Source organism: Erinaceus europaeus, chromosome 11 (assembly GCF_950295315.1).
Source record: "Erinaceus europaeus chromosome 11, mEriEur2.1, whole genome shotgun sequence".
Taxonomy (NCBI): Eukaryota; Metazoa; Chordata; class Mammalia; order Eulipotyphla; family Erinaceidae; genus Erinaceus; species Erinaceus europaeus.
This window is the reverse complement of record NC_080172.1, coordinates 95948632-95963791: the sequence shown is the minus strand read 5'-3', so window position 1 is coordinate 95963791 and position 15160 is coordinate 95948632. Positions and strand designations below refer to the sequence as shown.

The 15160-nt window shown below is 38.2% G+C and overlaps 1 protein-coding gene and 1 pseudogene across 2 annotated transcripts in view; both read right to left on the bottom strand.

The window, feature by feature from the left end:
• The window catches only part of ST6GALNAC3 (ST6 N-acetylgalactosaminide alpha-2,6-sialyltransferase 3), a 719129-nt gene extending 712452 nt beyond the window's left edge, over positions 1–6677 (bottom strand). The window contains exon 1 of one of the 2 annotated variants that reach the window (XM_007528120.3): positions 6485–6677. In XM_007528120.3, the coding sequence (XP_007528182.2) occupies positions 6485–6502 (18 nt within the window). In that variant the 5' untranslated portion in view covers positions 6503–6677. The remainder of the gene's footprint in view (positions 1–6484) is intronic. The other variant, XM_060202190.1, reaches the window with a different exon arrangement.
• Positions 6678–10592: 3915 nt separating this feature from the next.
• Positions 10593–10691, bottom strand: LOC132541571 (U6 spliceosomal RNA; annotated as a pseudogene).
• Between the last annotated feature and the right edge of the window lie 4469 nt (positions 10692–15160).

The window sequence follows — 15160 nt, the reverse complement described above, 5'->3', positions numbered from 1 at the left end:
CCCCAGCAGAAATTCACTGAAGTGGCACTAAAAGTAAAAGACATACAACATGACCACACAGAGCAGGGTAAGGTCCATATAAGGCCTTGGATTAGTTACTTGACTTCTCTGGACTTCAGTGTCTCCATCCATGATAAACAATTTACATGAGGTGGTACAGATAAAGAACTTAGCATAGGACTCAGCCTGAACTGTTTAGATGCTTAATAAAAGGCAAATAGCACCATTGCTGTCGTCAATTCACCCAAAGAGCATTGCTCTTACACAAGCAGTTCATTTCCCCAAAGAGTGGAAGTTGCAACAGCACCTGCCCACTCACCATTAAGATAGGAAATTAGGTGGGTCAGCTGCTGAGACCTGTACAGTTCTTAGGCAACAGAAAGAACTGCACAGCAAACATATTAAATAAAGTGGCTTATCCATTCCACCTGCTAGGATTACCATAAGACCTTCAGTATTCTTAAATGTTCTGTGCCCTCAGAACGTGAGACCCAAAGACTATGACTATGAGTGTTGGATTTGTGTTTTGTTTTATGCTTTTGGTTTTTTGCTTCCACTAACCTGGGGGAACAAAATAATATTAACAAAAGAAAAGCCACTCCTATACTTTCCTTCTTTCTTCAGGCCAGGTCTTGCCCTCTCCCCCCACTCAAGACCACAAAAATGGTTCCCAATTTCATAGGAGAAGTGGTAGCATATCTATAATGAACAAATAGGAGAAAGAGTATAAAGAGCATGAATGATCTGGTAATAAATGAATTGATAAGCTCAAATCTGCTCAATATATTAAAGTGGACAATCCATGCTATAACTATTAAGAATCCAGCTATTTAAAGAGGCTGGGTTAAGTTCATATCTACAAGTAGCATCTCAAAAAACTAATAGCATCATTTCTCTGTTCAACAAACATTGAAGGAAAACTCGACTGAAATCCAGGCTAGTTCTTATTGGTTGAATAAGACAATGATTTTTCTGTCTCCAGCACTCAACTCAGCTAGGTAATGAGTAACAGACACCCTCACCCATATACTCCCATGCCACTAGGTATACCTTTCAAAATACTCTGCAGCCTTTTAATTATGCATTTAATTATTTGTCATCCCAGAGAGCTAGTAATCTCACTTATGGTAAAAACAGTATTCACTTACAGTGCTTAGTTAACAGCATTTGACTGACCGACTGAAGTTTGATTCATTTATTAAGCCTTCCCCTACTTCAGCAGACCTATTCTGTGTTCCCTTGATTTTAGTTCTTGTCTTTGTAGGGCAGATTGTTATGGATTTGTTATGGATTGTTATGGATTGTTATGGATTGTTATGCTTGTTATGGATTTATAGTCAAACAAATGAATTGGACATATAGACAGATTACTGACAGTACAGTGAAAAATCTGCCCTACAAAGACAAGAACTAAAATCAAGGGAACACAGAATAGGTCTGCTGAAGTAGGGGAAGGCTTAATAAATGAATCAAACTTCTTTTTAAAAAATTTTTTTTCTTATCTTTATTTATTTATTGGATAGAGACAGCCAGAAATTGAGAGGAGGGGAGAGAGAGAGGGAAAGAGACAGAGAGATACCTGCAGCCCTGCTTCACCATTTGCAAAGCTTTCCCCTTGCAGGTGGGGACCAGGGGCTCGAACCCGGGTCCTTGTGCACTATAATATGTGTGCTTACCCAGGTGCACAACCACCCAGCCCCTGAATCAAACTTCTGTCTGTGGAGAAGTGAGAGCAAAGGGAATTTCTTGAGAAAAATAGTGGTGATATATCGCAACAACTAGTAGCTTAATAATTATCAATAATTACTAACTAATAATTATCAAAGATTTTTATGTCAAATTTGTCCAATTTAAACATGCTCATTTATGCCTTGAATCTTAAACAGGCACTATTTTGCTCTATTTCATGATGAAGAAACAGAATGAGAGATTTCACCATTATAACAAGTCCAGGTTCTCAAACCCTCTTCTCTGCTACAAAGGCACTGAGTCATAAAAGAACTACTGCTACATCTGCAGACTTGGGATAAGTTTAGTTAAGTACCTGGATCATGGATGACAAGAGAAGTAGAACCTGAAGGAACTTGAAAGCCAAACCAAAAGGTTGGGTTTAACGCCCAGAGCTTAGTAAGCCAAAACAAGCTTTAAGCGTAATCAGTGTTGCACTGTAGTTCAATTCTCAGAGTCTGATACGGGAAGAAATTTAAATGAAAGAAAGCAGTTTCAAAAGATAGAAAAAAAGAAAAAGGTACTAAGTTCTAGACAAAGCAGAGGGAGGAAAAGAATGGAGAGTAGTAGATAAACTTGAGAAATTTTCCTGAGGCAGAACTGATGAAGAGATCGGGTCTGGGACGTGGGGTAAGAAAAGCAAATGTGAAGAAAAACAATTTCATCACTTAATATCACCAATTATCTAATATCCCATCAGTCAAAATAAATATATGAGAAAAAGCAACTGGTAGAGAAGGTAGTAGTAGATTAGTTATATACCTATTAATATTATCTGTTTTATGTTCATAAGTCTCAAAAACCTGGCAAACTATAATCTTCCCCAAGGTAGAAAGGACTCACAAGTGCCATACGAGGAAAAATAAATACAACTCACCAAATATTTGTGAAGTGTCAAAAATGCAGAAGTAACTGCTGGCTAAAAATAGCAATCATAAAAGCTGTCCAAGAGGTGGCACCGTAGATAAAGCACTGAAGTTCAGGTTTGATCCCTGGCCCTGCATATACCAGAATGATTCTCTGGTTCTCTCTCTCCTCTCCACTCTCTCTCTCATCAGTCAGTCAATCAATCAATCATTCTTAAGCTGGAGAGAGAACATTAAAAAAAAAAAGGCTGTGATGCCTGAAGATATGACATCTCAGATCCAATCCCCTACACTTGCATAAGTTAGAGCTCAGTAGTACTCTGGCAAAATAAATTAATTAGTTGATTAATTAATTTAACAATAAATCTTAATACAAATTATAGGAGAATATATGGACAAATTTTTACATTAAAGTTTAAAGTATCTATAACTTACCAAAAAAGCAAATGGTTAATATAAATTTGCTATAATATAACTAGTCTATCCTTACTAGTATAGAGATATTCTCACTTAATCCTATAAACCCACTGAGGAATTCATGACCATCTCCATTTTAGAAACTGGGGCATTGAATTTGGGAGAAAAAAAAAAATCCCTGGTTTGTGATGATAGTAGTACAGGTGGAACCATAATTCGAATGTACATATTTATGTATTCAAATCTCATGGAATGTGAAATGAGTGTATGGTCAACAATTGAATGATTATTGAAGTAATCATCATTCTGTTATCATTATCACCTCTCAGATTATGCAGACTGAGTACTCCCCAGCAAGCTAGCTTGAGAGTATAGTTATATGTGCCCTAAAAGATCGATTAACCCTATGACATAAGCATCTCCTCTTAGCAAGTCAGGTATTGCCACTAACTACATGATTGTGTACGCAATTAATGACTCTTAGAGCAACTTCTCTGTTTCTAAGTTTTCTCATAGGTAAAAATAAAAATCAACTTCAAAAATACGTTGAGATTAGTTTTCCCCTGTAGAATAAAGTTGACACTAATTAAAATGTTCTCGTTCTAAGATGCAAGCTCTATCACAATAAGTTTTACTCAATTTTCAAAATCTGGATTCAATGTCATTAAGTGGGAAGCCCATCTGGACTATATGATGATATAGTTCATTGTTCTCTCCCTGTCATGCTACTATCATGCCTTCCACATACATGTTATTCTTCCATACTGTAACATAAATACTAACTTTGCTATCCTCTTTAGTATAGTGTAAGATACTTGAGGATGGAAATAATGGCTGCAACATTCTATAATGCCAATGCCAATACTGGGGACAGGAATTGTGGGAACATGATGGATAGTGTTAAATGTTTTCCATCAGTTTACTCTCACATAACACAATCTAGGCAACTATTATAGTTGGCATATGCATGCCAAAAACTTGAGGAAATTAAGGTTTCAAATTTCAGTAATTAAAGTCAAATACAAGAGTCCAAGCTTGCCCTGAATCCAAGTTTCGGAGCTCTCCACTCCATCATGTGAGACCTTTTAACAACAGGAAGAAAGTCATCATAGACCATTTAGATCATATAGCACAAGGGTACTTTATTTTTAGAAGATGGGAATGATCCAAGATTATATCAGAGCATCTTAAAAATCATCACTAAGGGTAGTGGCTGATTCAATAAAGCATACATATTACCATGCATGACGACCAGATTCAAGTCCTTAGCTCCTACCTGCAGGGGAGTAGCTTCACAAACAGTGGAGAAGTGCTACAAGTTTCCCTCCCTATAAAAAATTTTTTAAAAATTGGCTTCCAGGAACACTGGAATGGTATAGGCACTGAGCCTCTGCAATAACCCTGGTGCAACAAACCAAAACAAAAAAAATCATATATCATTATCTAGTAAAGTATGAGAAACAGCTTAAAAGCATAAAGAAAACTGGGAAATCTAAATCCATGCTCACTCTGTCCTTAACCTGAATTAAGGAACCTCAGTTTCCTCATCTGTAAAACAAGACTTTTGAACAGTGATGCTCATTTTACATAGTTTGATGTGAGGATTAACAGTTAAAATACATGAATGGGCTGGGGATACGTTTGGTTGTAGGAAAAGTCATCATGTATTTTCTATGTTTTTCTATGAAAAACATGCATCATAACTTTTCTGACAACCTAACAGTATGGATCATGTTAGTTAAATTAACATTATATCTGGAAAAAAAATACTGCATATTAAGTGTTTATGTCATGATATACTTTTCAGATCTCATAATATTGCACCCTGAGAGCAATAATGCCTATCCTGTGAGACAAGGTAGCACTACTTTAATTTTATATTGAAAAAAAAGTAAGATTCAGAGATACTTCAGTAATTTATCTAATTGGTAGAATCAGCATTCAGATGAAGGTCTTATAAGTCCAAAGCCTTTGCTCTTCACAGTTTATCTGTCTACATACCAGATTAGTTCCGCTGGAAGACAGATAAGGAAGACTCAAATATGCCCCCCAGATCTCTAACATCAGTGCCAGATAGTGAAGAAGAAAAGTTGTATTCGACTAATGTGTAGCTTAGGGTGTGCATTTGAAATTTTTAAACTTTGTGCAAAATGAGGTAGTGGAAAGAGTCAAAAAGCCAAAAGAGTAGAAGACATACAACAACTGAAAAAAGAAAATACTCAATTTCTTTTTCTGTTAATCATCTTATAAATAGTAGAGATGGCATGCACATATTTCAGTTTGTGCTAGTCCAAGATACAAAAAAAAGCCCATATTGCAATACCAAGGTATTTCCTCTTGATCTTGTTGTCATCTGTTATATCCCAGAAATGAAACCAAACAGAAGTTCTGAAAAGCCATAGAAAATACCTAATCATTTTTATTCTAAGAAGTAGAAACGAACTATATATTCTCTTAGTTGCATAATTAACAAGACATGTTGGAGGATGAGTCAGGTAACTAATGCAATAGTAAATGGCTTCAAACTATTCTAAAGAAAATAAATTGTACTTCCTAATGAAACAAGAACAACAAACAGCAAAATGTTTTCTTGACATATACAGCTTCCCCAAGTTTGGAACATATAGGTGTTTCCATCTCCAGTTACATCCCAGAAAATGTCCATGCTGCCAAAGTTTTTGATCTATACCGTCAGAAGTCAGGTTAGGCATGGGTAAAAACAGGTGTGCAGAAAAAACGAGAGGAAAAAAATACTCTCCCTATAGGATATAAAGTTCTCAAATGAAGCAAGCATACTAATTTCACCCACCTGACACCCTGTTCAACCCAGGCTGAGCACCCGAACTTGGAAAAAAGAAGAAATGACTGATAGGTCTCTGATAAAGGATGCTCAAATGTGTAAGCTGAAAGAGGATCTGAGATTCTCTAATAATAAATGCATACTTCTGAGAACTTTTCTAAAGTAGAAGTAATGCACAGAGGTTAGAAGTGCTTATAGAAAAGTCATTTCTAGGGACGACCTGTAAACTCAGAAGTTTCTATCTTCACAACATCAGTAGCACCCCCTAACCTCTTTTGCACAATTTCACCTCAAACCCAACCCCGGTCACAGCTCCTCTCCCCCGTGGCCCCTTAGAGGCCTCAAGCAACAGAATCTCAGGACTGAGGGAGCACCCCCTCCCCTTTCTGCCATCCCCATTATTCCGCACTCAGCCCTGCTCTCCCCTGGAGCCAACAGTCTGCAGCTCCTTCAATGCGGGCGCGAGCAAACAGGAATGGTGGGTAAAGAAGCGGTGCCAGCTGCATGTTTCAGAATCTCCCTCCATATGCATTTGCCAAAGCAACAAAAAGAAGATCGACGCCAGCAAAAGATAACTGAGATGAGGATGCGGTGGGACCGCTGCAGACTCTGTGCGTCTTAGCAGCAAGGGCTTGGCCAACCACGCGTCCGAGCTACAGATTCGAGCCTTTACCTTCAGGATGCAGGCCATGGCGCCCCACCGGCCCTCCTGCCACCGAGTAGCGAGCTCGCCTGGATTACGGGCAGTCCCGGAGACACGCTGGAGGCTGGTACCGCGGCGGCAGCACCGCTCCAGCCCACATTCCCGCAGATCCAAATAAGGGGACAGCGGCTCGAGCTGCGCGGGCAAAGGCCCCGCCCCTTGGATCGTAGTCCCGCCCCCGGGCTCGTCCACTGGCTGGCAGCCCTAAGGCCCCGCCCCCGGGTCACGTGCCGCCCCTGGCGCCCAGGATACCCTTAGTGCTTGCGACTTATTCTTTTCTCTCAATTTTTTTTTCCTTTTATTTTCTGTGAACGATCTGTGTTTCAACGTATACAAAGTCTGCTCACCAGAATACATGAATCTAAATCCCGCTGGGAAGAGAAAGTGACCTTTCCTTCTCCATTAGGCCTCTTCTAATAGTTCAGAGAACTCTTTGCAGACATTTCCCACTTGTAGGAAAGTTAAATAGGTTTAGAATCACAGCTCTGCAGGATCAGGGCACATCAAAGGATTCTTCAAAAGTGCCAAAGGAAAATTTCCCCAACCTACTCAAGGATAAACCTTTCATTCTGTTTTAAAACTGTGATAGGGTTATCTAAAATTAATAACTTGCTTTTTTTCCTTTTTAAATTTATTATTATTATTATTATTTATTTTCCCCTTTGTTGACCTTGTTTTTCATTGTTGTAGTAGTTATTATTGTTGTTGTTGTTGGATAGGACAGAGAGAAATGGACCGAGGAGGGGAAGAAACAGGGAGAGACGGGGAGAGAAAGATAGACACCTGCAGACCTGCTTCACAGCCTTCACTGCTCCGAGTGGGGAGCCGGGGCTCGAACCAGGATCCTTCTGGTCCTTGTGCTTTGGGCCACCTCCACTTAACCTGCTGCGCTATCGCCCGACTCCCTAATAACTTGCTGTTAATAAGGAAGCACAAGTACCTGCAAAGAGTGCTATAAGCCTTACACTATGTTGTATATTTTGTGTGTATATATATACACACACCATTTTTGTGTGTCTGTAAAGTGCATTGTTGTTTCCTATTTCTAGCTTTGTTATATTATGAAAAATGTGTGTATGTATAACCACACAGTGTATAGACAGGATATACTGATATATCTCTTTATACTCATAAGCATATAAATTGATTGCTTATGTATATAAATTGTGCATGTAGCCATGCATATAGTTTGATTCCTTTGTGCCAGAGTTTGGAATGTGAATGAACTTTGTTACTACTTTAGTTAACAAGGTTAAATTTAAATTTTCTATTAATGTTTGAAAATCCAGAGAGGCTATTTTTCACCAACACATTCTCTGATGCTGAAACAAAGAACAATTATAGCAGGTCCACCTAAAAAAAAAAACAGGCCGCCTGGGAGAAAATGTTTTGGGTGCTCTTCAACCTTTCCACCTTTCCACCAGACCTTCTTTGAATGAAAAATCAATCGGAAAAAGCTCAATTTCCAAGCAAGAAATTCTTAACTAAGAGAAGTAAAATGTATTTCTATTTGAAAAGTGTTGTCACCTGCATAGAAGAATGGAGGTAGTATTTTGTGTATTCAGTTTCCCACCACTGGATAAGCCAGAGAAATCTTAAAAACCAGACCCAAAGTACATGCTCAGGAATGGGGAGCAACACCAACCTTTGGTGGTGGGAATGGTGTTAATATACACTCCTATTAACTTATAGTCTCATAAATCACTACTTAATATGAGAGAAGGAAAAATGGATCGAATGCCTCAAACTTTCTGATGCATAGACTATAGCTCTGAGTATATGTTCCTTCAATTTAAGCACTTAAAACTTCAAATTGGTAATCAGATTGAATTTTAACATTGGGCTCAAATTATTAATACATCTGTAATAATGATTTGACCAGGTGATGGGGTGGCCTGGTAGTGACTAAAGAGTCATCATTAAAAGTATGCCATTCTCTTGCCCTTATTCAACTTTTTTAATCCTTACTTTGTCTGACAAGGTTAGCTTTGGAGTGAGTGAGGGACATGTAATAGAAGGTAGGTGAGGAGAGTATCTAAGTATCTAGGTCTAAGTAGAAACTATTTCATGAGGAACTTTATGGTGTCTTTTTAGGTCTTTCTACTTGCTTGCTTCATTGACTCACTGCAAACTATTACGCACTTTTGCCTTCAGGTATGTATTTTTTCCCTAATTTACTGATACATATGTACATATGCCCTATCTCATGGGACCTGGTCTATATCTAGGTTTTGGGGCTTTGTTAGGAGGTGAACCACCTGGAATGGAATTAAGGAGTCCTGTGAGAAAGGAAAGTTCTCACCTGAGTAATGAGGCTGAATGGCTAACAATCCACACCAGGTTCCACATGATACCATGATGCCAACCTGACTTCCTTGGCCAGATGACCCCACCAATGTGTCCTGGAGGCCTGTCTCCACAGATCTCTGCTCTACTAGGGAAAGAAAGAGAGAGAGAGAGGCTGGGAGTATGGATTGACCTGTCAATGCCCATGTTCAGTGGGGAAGCAATTAGAGAAGCCAGACCTCCCACCTTCTGCATCCCATAATGACCCTGTGTCCATACTCCCAGAGCGATAAAGAATAGGAAAGCTATCAGGGGAAACGATGGGATACAGAGTTCTGGTGGTGGGAATTGTAGAAATGTACCCCTATTAACATATAGTCTTTTCAGTATTTTCATTTTATAAATTAAAATTATAAAAAACTGCAAAAAAAAAAAAAAAAAAGAAAAAGAAAAATACATGCCCAAAGGAGTTTCACTTGTTAGAAGTTCTGTCTACTTTGCCTACACAGAATGGTGACTGAGCGGTCATGATACTGACTCACAACCCACAAAGACAAGAACACAGGCTTTCAAGGGATTTGGATGTTTTCTTGTTTAGAACATTCAGATCCTAAGAGAGAGGGAGGCACCAAGTGGGATAAGTTGTGGAGCTAGACTGGATAAAACTGTCTCCTCCCAAGGGTAGCTCCTCTTTTCAGTCCCCCTGAGGAACCAGACCCTTGACCTCAACTCCTTCTTCCCAACCCTTCTATCAGCAAGGGAGAGCTATATATTTTCAGCAAAACTTGTTGATCAAAGCTATGTGTTTTGTTTTGTTTGCTGCCACTGGGATTTCCTGCCTGCACAATTCCACCACTCTTGTCCTACCCACTTTTTCCTTCTGTTCTCCATAAACAGGGTCCATAAAAGGGAGAGGGGGAAAATGACACAGGGGTACCACTCCACTGCTCACACTGTGAGCCTACACACAGTGCTCCTATGTGGTGGCCCAGAACTGGAATCTGGGTCACCATACATGATAAAGTGTTTGGTTTACCATGTGAGCTATCTCCCAGCCCCCAACACTTTGTGTTTTAAGCTACTATTTCAACTTATTATCTTCACTGGACAAGGAACATTCAATATTTCATTTATAGTTCAACAAACCCTTACAGAACTTCTAATAGACTACATACTTCCTGAACTGCCACTAACTGAAGGAAAATACCTCCACTGAAGCATTACAAGAAAGATGAGAGAATTTCCTAATTTCTAACATCATATTGGGTTCAGAGTCAAGTGGGAGAAGACAGAGACATGATAGTAAAGTATTTAATCAAAGTGGAAATAAAGCTACAATGAAAAAGGAATTAAATATGCCACAGATGGGGTAGTGGTGAGCAGAGCAGATCATTCTCTCTCATCCTGAAGTCTGCAGGACTGGGAGACAGACCAACAGACTCCAGTGAGCAAACTTGCAAGAGCACTTTCTTGCTAGGTGACCTTAGTCAAGTTTCTTAATATTGTCTTTAATCCTTATCTTATATAATTGTATCTATCTTTGTGTGAATTAAATGTGTCTGAAATGCATTCATCTCAGTTCTTTACAACATGAGCACTCTCAAAATGGCAGCTCTTTATCTAGAGTGGAAAAAAAGAAAATTTGACTGCAGATAGCTTGCAGGACAGGACAAATAGAACAACTGTCATTCACCTTGGATATTTAATGTAAAGAAAAAGAACACTGCTGTTACACTGTGACCTAGGTATGCCATATTGAGGGATTTTTCTAGCTGCATATATCTTTTTTTTTTTTAATATGGAACACTCAAATCTGTGTGTTATCCTTGCACAGGGCCATGCTAATCTTCTCTGTATCATTCCAATTTTACTATGTGCTGCTGAAGCGAGCACTAGCTACCTCCATGTTGAAACTGTATCTATCTACTATTCACTTATGTCCATAATGCCAGAATATTACATTTTATTTATTTATTTATTTATTTATTTTTCTTCTTTTCCTCCTCCAGGGTTATTGCTGGGCTCGGTGCCTGCACCATGAATCCACTGCTCCTGGAGGCCATTTTTTTTTCCCCCTTTTGTTGCCCTTGTTGTAGCTTCGTTGTGGTTATTATTGCCCTTGTTGACGCAATTCGTTGTTGGATAGGACGGAGAGAAATGGAGAGAGGAGGGGAAGACAGAGAAGGGGAGAGAAAGATAGACACCTGCAGACCTGCTTCACCACCTGTGAAGCGATTCCCCTGCAGGTGGGGAGCCGGGGGCTCGAACTGGGATCCTTAACGCCGGTAGAATATTACATTTTATTAGCATTCACAAATGATACCTATTTGAAGGAGGGAAGAGAGACATACTTATGACAAAAAAAAAACCCACTATAGATTCTAAAATAAATCTGTAACAGAAGTTTTACAAAAATGTTAGCAATCACTGCTTTAGAAGAACAGTGGCTGAAGTAAAAAACAGATGGAAAATGAAAACAGATTTTGAGCTAATTATGTAATAAAATACAGCCAAATTTATTTCGGGGGCAAAGCTATCGCTGAAATGTTTGTTTAAAATTTGTCAAAATAGAGTAATAACTTAATTGAATTCATAAATATAATTCATCAAGTCCCAAATTTTATAACTGAAAAACAAAACCTTTCTTTCTTTCTTTTCTTAAAAATTTTTATTAGTGATTTAGTAATGATTGACAAGATTGTGGGGTTAGAGGGGTACAATTGCATACAATTCCCACCACCAGAGTTCCATATCTCCTCCCCTCCATTGGAAGTTTCCCTACTCTTTATCCCTCTGGAAGTATTATAGACCAAAGATCTTTATGCAATGCAGAAGGTGGGAGTGCTGGCTTCTGTAATTGCTCCTCCACTGGACATGGGTATTGACAGGTCAATCTATACTCCCAGCCTGTTTCTATCTTTCCCTAGTGGGGCGGGGTACTGGGGAAGTGGAGTTTCAGGACATAATAGTGAGGTCATCTGCCCAGGGAATTCAGATTGGTGTCATGGTAGCATCTGCAAATTTGTGGCTGAAAAGCATTAAGATATAAAGCAGAACAATTTGTTTAATAATCAGGAACTTAAATGTAACAGAGTATAGCAGAGGAAATTTGGGGTCTTCATGTTGTAGGAGTTAGAAGTCTGTTTTAAGTATATTCCAAGGGGCTCATGACTTTACTAATTTTTGACTGAGCCCAATAACTAACATGTAGGTGGGCTAGGACTATTGTCTAGGAAGGTGGTGCCAGAATTGCGGATAGGACTGGATCAGGGCAGAAAGAAACCCCCAAATATGGGGGAAGTATATAAATACCATTAACTGTAAACCCCATCAATCTGACCTAGGGCCCATGTCTAGTCATATTCAGCACAAGAGCCTGTGTAACCTCTGTATCCCACTAGGTCTGTACTTGCATTCCCTGACTAGGAACATTCTAGGCTGTACTCATTTCAGGTCTAGTTTTCCTCGAATGCCAGAGTATGTTGACCCAACCTTCCTTCAGAGAGAGGGGCAATTTCTACCACTGTTGTTCTACATTGAGGTCAAAGACCTGTAGAGGCCCACAAGAGGGCTTATGATCAAAACCTTTATTTCTTAAAAAGAAAAAAAGTGAAAATGGGAGCACCTGCAATTAAATGTGATATCTCATTTGATTCTCAAAACATCTACATAGATGTTGGCATACCCCGTTGGCAAATTCAAATCCAGATAAAATTGAAAGGCAAAAATCTGAACCTAGATTTTCTTGCATTTGATTCTGCCATTCTAACTACTACATTCAACTAGCCAAAATATTAAGTTCCCAATCTCTACCATTTAGCATAATTCAGTTTCAAGTACAGTAATCAGAAACCTAAGATAATCATGGGTCATACATAGGAAATATATTAGCATACAAAATCTAGTATGTGAGGATGTGGAGAATATATGCACTCTGAGTGTGCAGAACAGATACTCACACATATCAACTCCCAGTCCCCAGGCCCTGTAACAGACACTGTACATGTCATCCAGGTTTCTCATACAACCAAGTTGTTACCACCTTCTGACCTTGAGAATTATCTCCTAACAAAGATTCCTCCCACTGCTGTGTCTCACCAGCCATATATTAGCTTGACAATCCATATTTCCCTTTATGGAGAAAGACTTCCAGGCTAGCCCTATCATAGTTTCGCCCTCTCTTAGGAGCATTTGAGTTTCAATTAGTCCATGCACTTTCTTCTCTCAGATCATTCACCAAGGAGACTTAAGACAGAGTCTTAATGATTTGCAGCTAGTATTTGGAAAAAATACCCCACGCAAACTTAGTTTTGCTCCATTGTAAATAACCCCATTACTGAGTAATTCTCAGAGTTACAACATACAATTTCTTGGCAGAAACAGAATTAAAATGCAGACTTCCATAGCTTTTCCAATTTCACTTTGCACAATGCTAATTTAATATATTTATATTCAATGCAGTTTCATTTATTAAGGTTTTAATTGTATCTGAATTTTTCTAATTGAAAAATTCTAAATGAATTCCAGATATCATAAAATTCTTCTTGTCACCTGCTACATAAGTTATGTTCCCATAGGAGACTGTGAATGGAAGAGCCATTAAACAATGTTATGGAAAAGTCATTTTTTGGACTTTCTGAGACAGAATAGGAAATTACTTTTTTCTAGAAACCATTTCACTGCTATAATTCTGACCCATGATTTTTTTTTTCATCCTAAAACATGTGTCTGTCTGTCCATGTGTGTATCTGTATCTAATATCCATGTCAAATCATGTCTGTGGCTGTGCCCTCTTGGGTGAATATTTATGAAGACATATTTACTTGTGTGGTTAAGCTTCATTTCCCTCTATTTTGGATAGCACAGAAATCTAAAATTTAATCTATTTTTTGATTCCCAAGACATATGCTTACTGCTTTTTCAAAACTTTACATAGTTCTAATCCAGAATTCATCCATCATTACCCCTGACTATACTGGTACATATCTGGGATGAACTCCAATACAAGTTATATATAATTTAAAATTGCATTTTAAAAATATTACTGGGCTGTTGGAAAAGTCATGATGCATTTTTGCATAGAAAAACATAGAAATACATAATGACTTTTCCAACAACCGAATATATTTTCTCACATTATTCGGCTCTGTCCTTCCCTTGGGAAGTTCTAATCTTTTCCCAAAACTTTCTTTCAAATGAACTAAAAGAGAAAAAAATATATATCTGCTTTTAATTAAAAGACAAAAATCTGCAATAGATATCCTTTACTTAATTTTTATTATCTAAAAGAATGCACATTTTTACCAAATTTGCTTTTCTTAAAGATTTTTTTCCCCTAACTCTTTTTTTAAATAATCACTTGAAAGTAAATGTGACTGAAAGCGCTGGCATGTAGTTTGAATTGGTTTTGTATTGGCTTTCTCCAAGAATATTGAAGTCTCCATTATTAACTGAGTCTGATATTTTCTAACCACATTTCCCAGAGTTTATTTTCTTTTTATTGTGAGGTTCTTCCTATGTATGTTTCTTTACACTCTTCTTAGATTTCACCCCTAAGTGAGATTGGGTGACATGCTGCCAGAAAATATTAGAGTGAAAATGTGGTATTTGAAATGAATTCATGATGGAATCTCACCCACAGAAGGGGGGAAACAATTGGCTTCCTTCCATAGTATATTTTGCTTGAATCGTTTCTCCTTTCATGGCTGGGCCCACACAAATCTCCTGGAGAATTCCAGGATTTTTGCTAATTCTTTGTTTTAATTCTTTTCAACCTTTACTTTTTGCACTCATGTAAATTGTAGGAAAGGTGGAAGAAGAATAATGTCATATTATACGAAGAAGATCCAACAAGTTATCTCAGCACTATACACTCTTAGAAAAGTTCCATTGTTTTGTGTCTAACAGTGTCAAAATATTAGGGAACTTCTCACAGCATGCCTTTGTGGTTTAAGATAGGAGATCTAAGAGTCAAGGAGCATATCCCACAAAGAAAAGTCACTACTTTGAAAAGAAACAAGTTATGTATAGCAAAAGTGGACAAGAGATCTGAAAATCTGTGTTATTTGTTGGCTTCACAAACATTTGTAAGACTGGTTGACCTGTTTAGGAAACAGAGACAGTTTGTGTGAATTTGTTTCCTCCTATCTTCAAAACCTTTGATGGCTCCTCTAAATCTCTAGAGCCTGGCATATTTATAGGCCTGCTAACATTCTCTTTGACCTTTGTCACTATTTTTTATACCAGGAATTCACAAACTTTTCCATTAGAGAGTTAGTTGATAAATCTTTTAGACTTTGTGGGTCATTTGATCTATGTTACAACTACTTAACTATGCCGCTGAAACACAAAAGCTCTCAT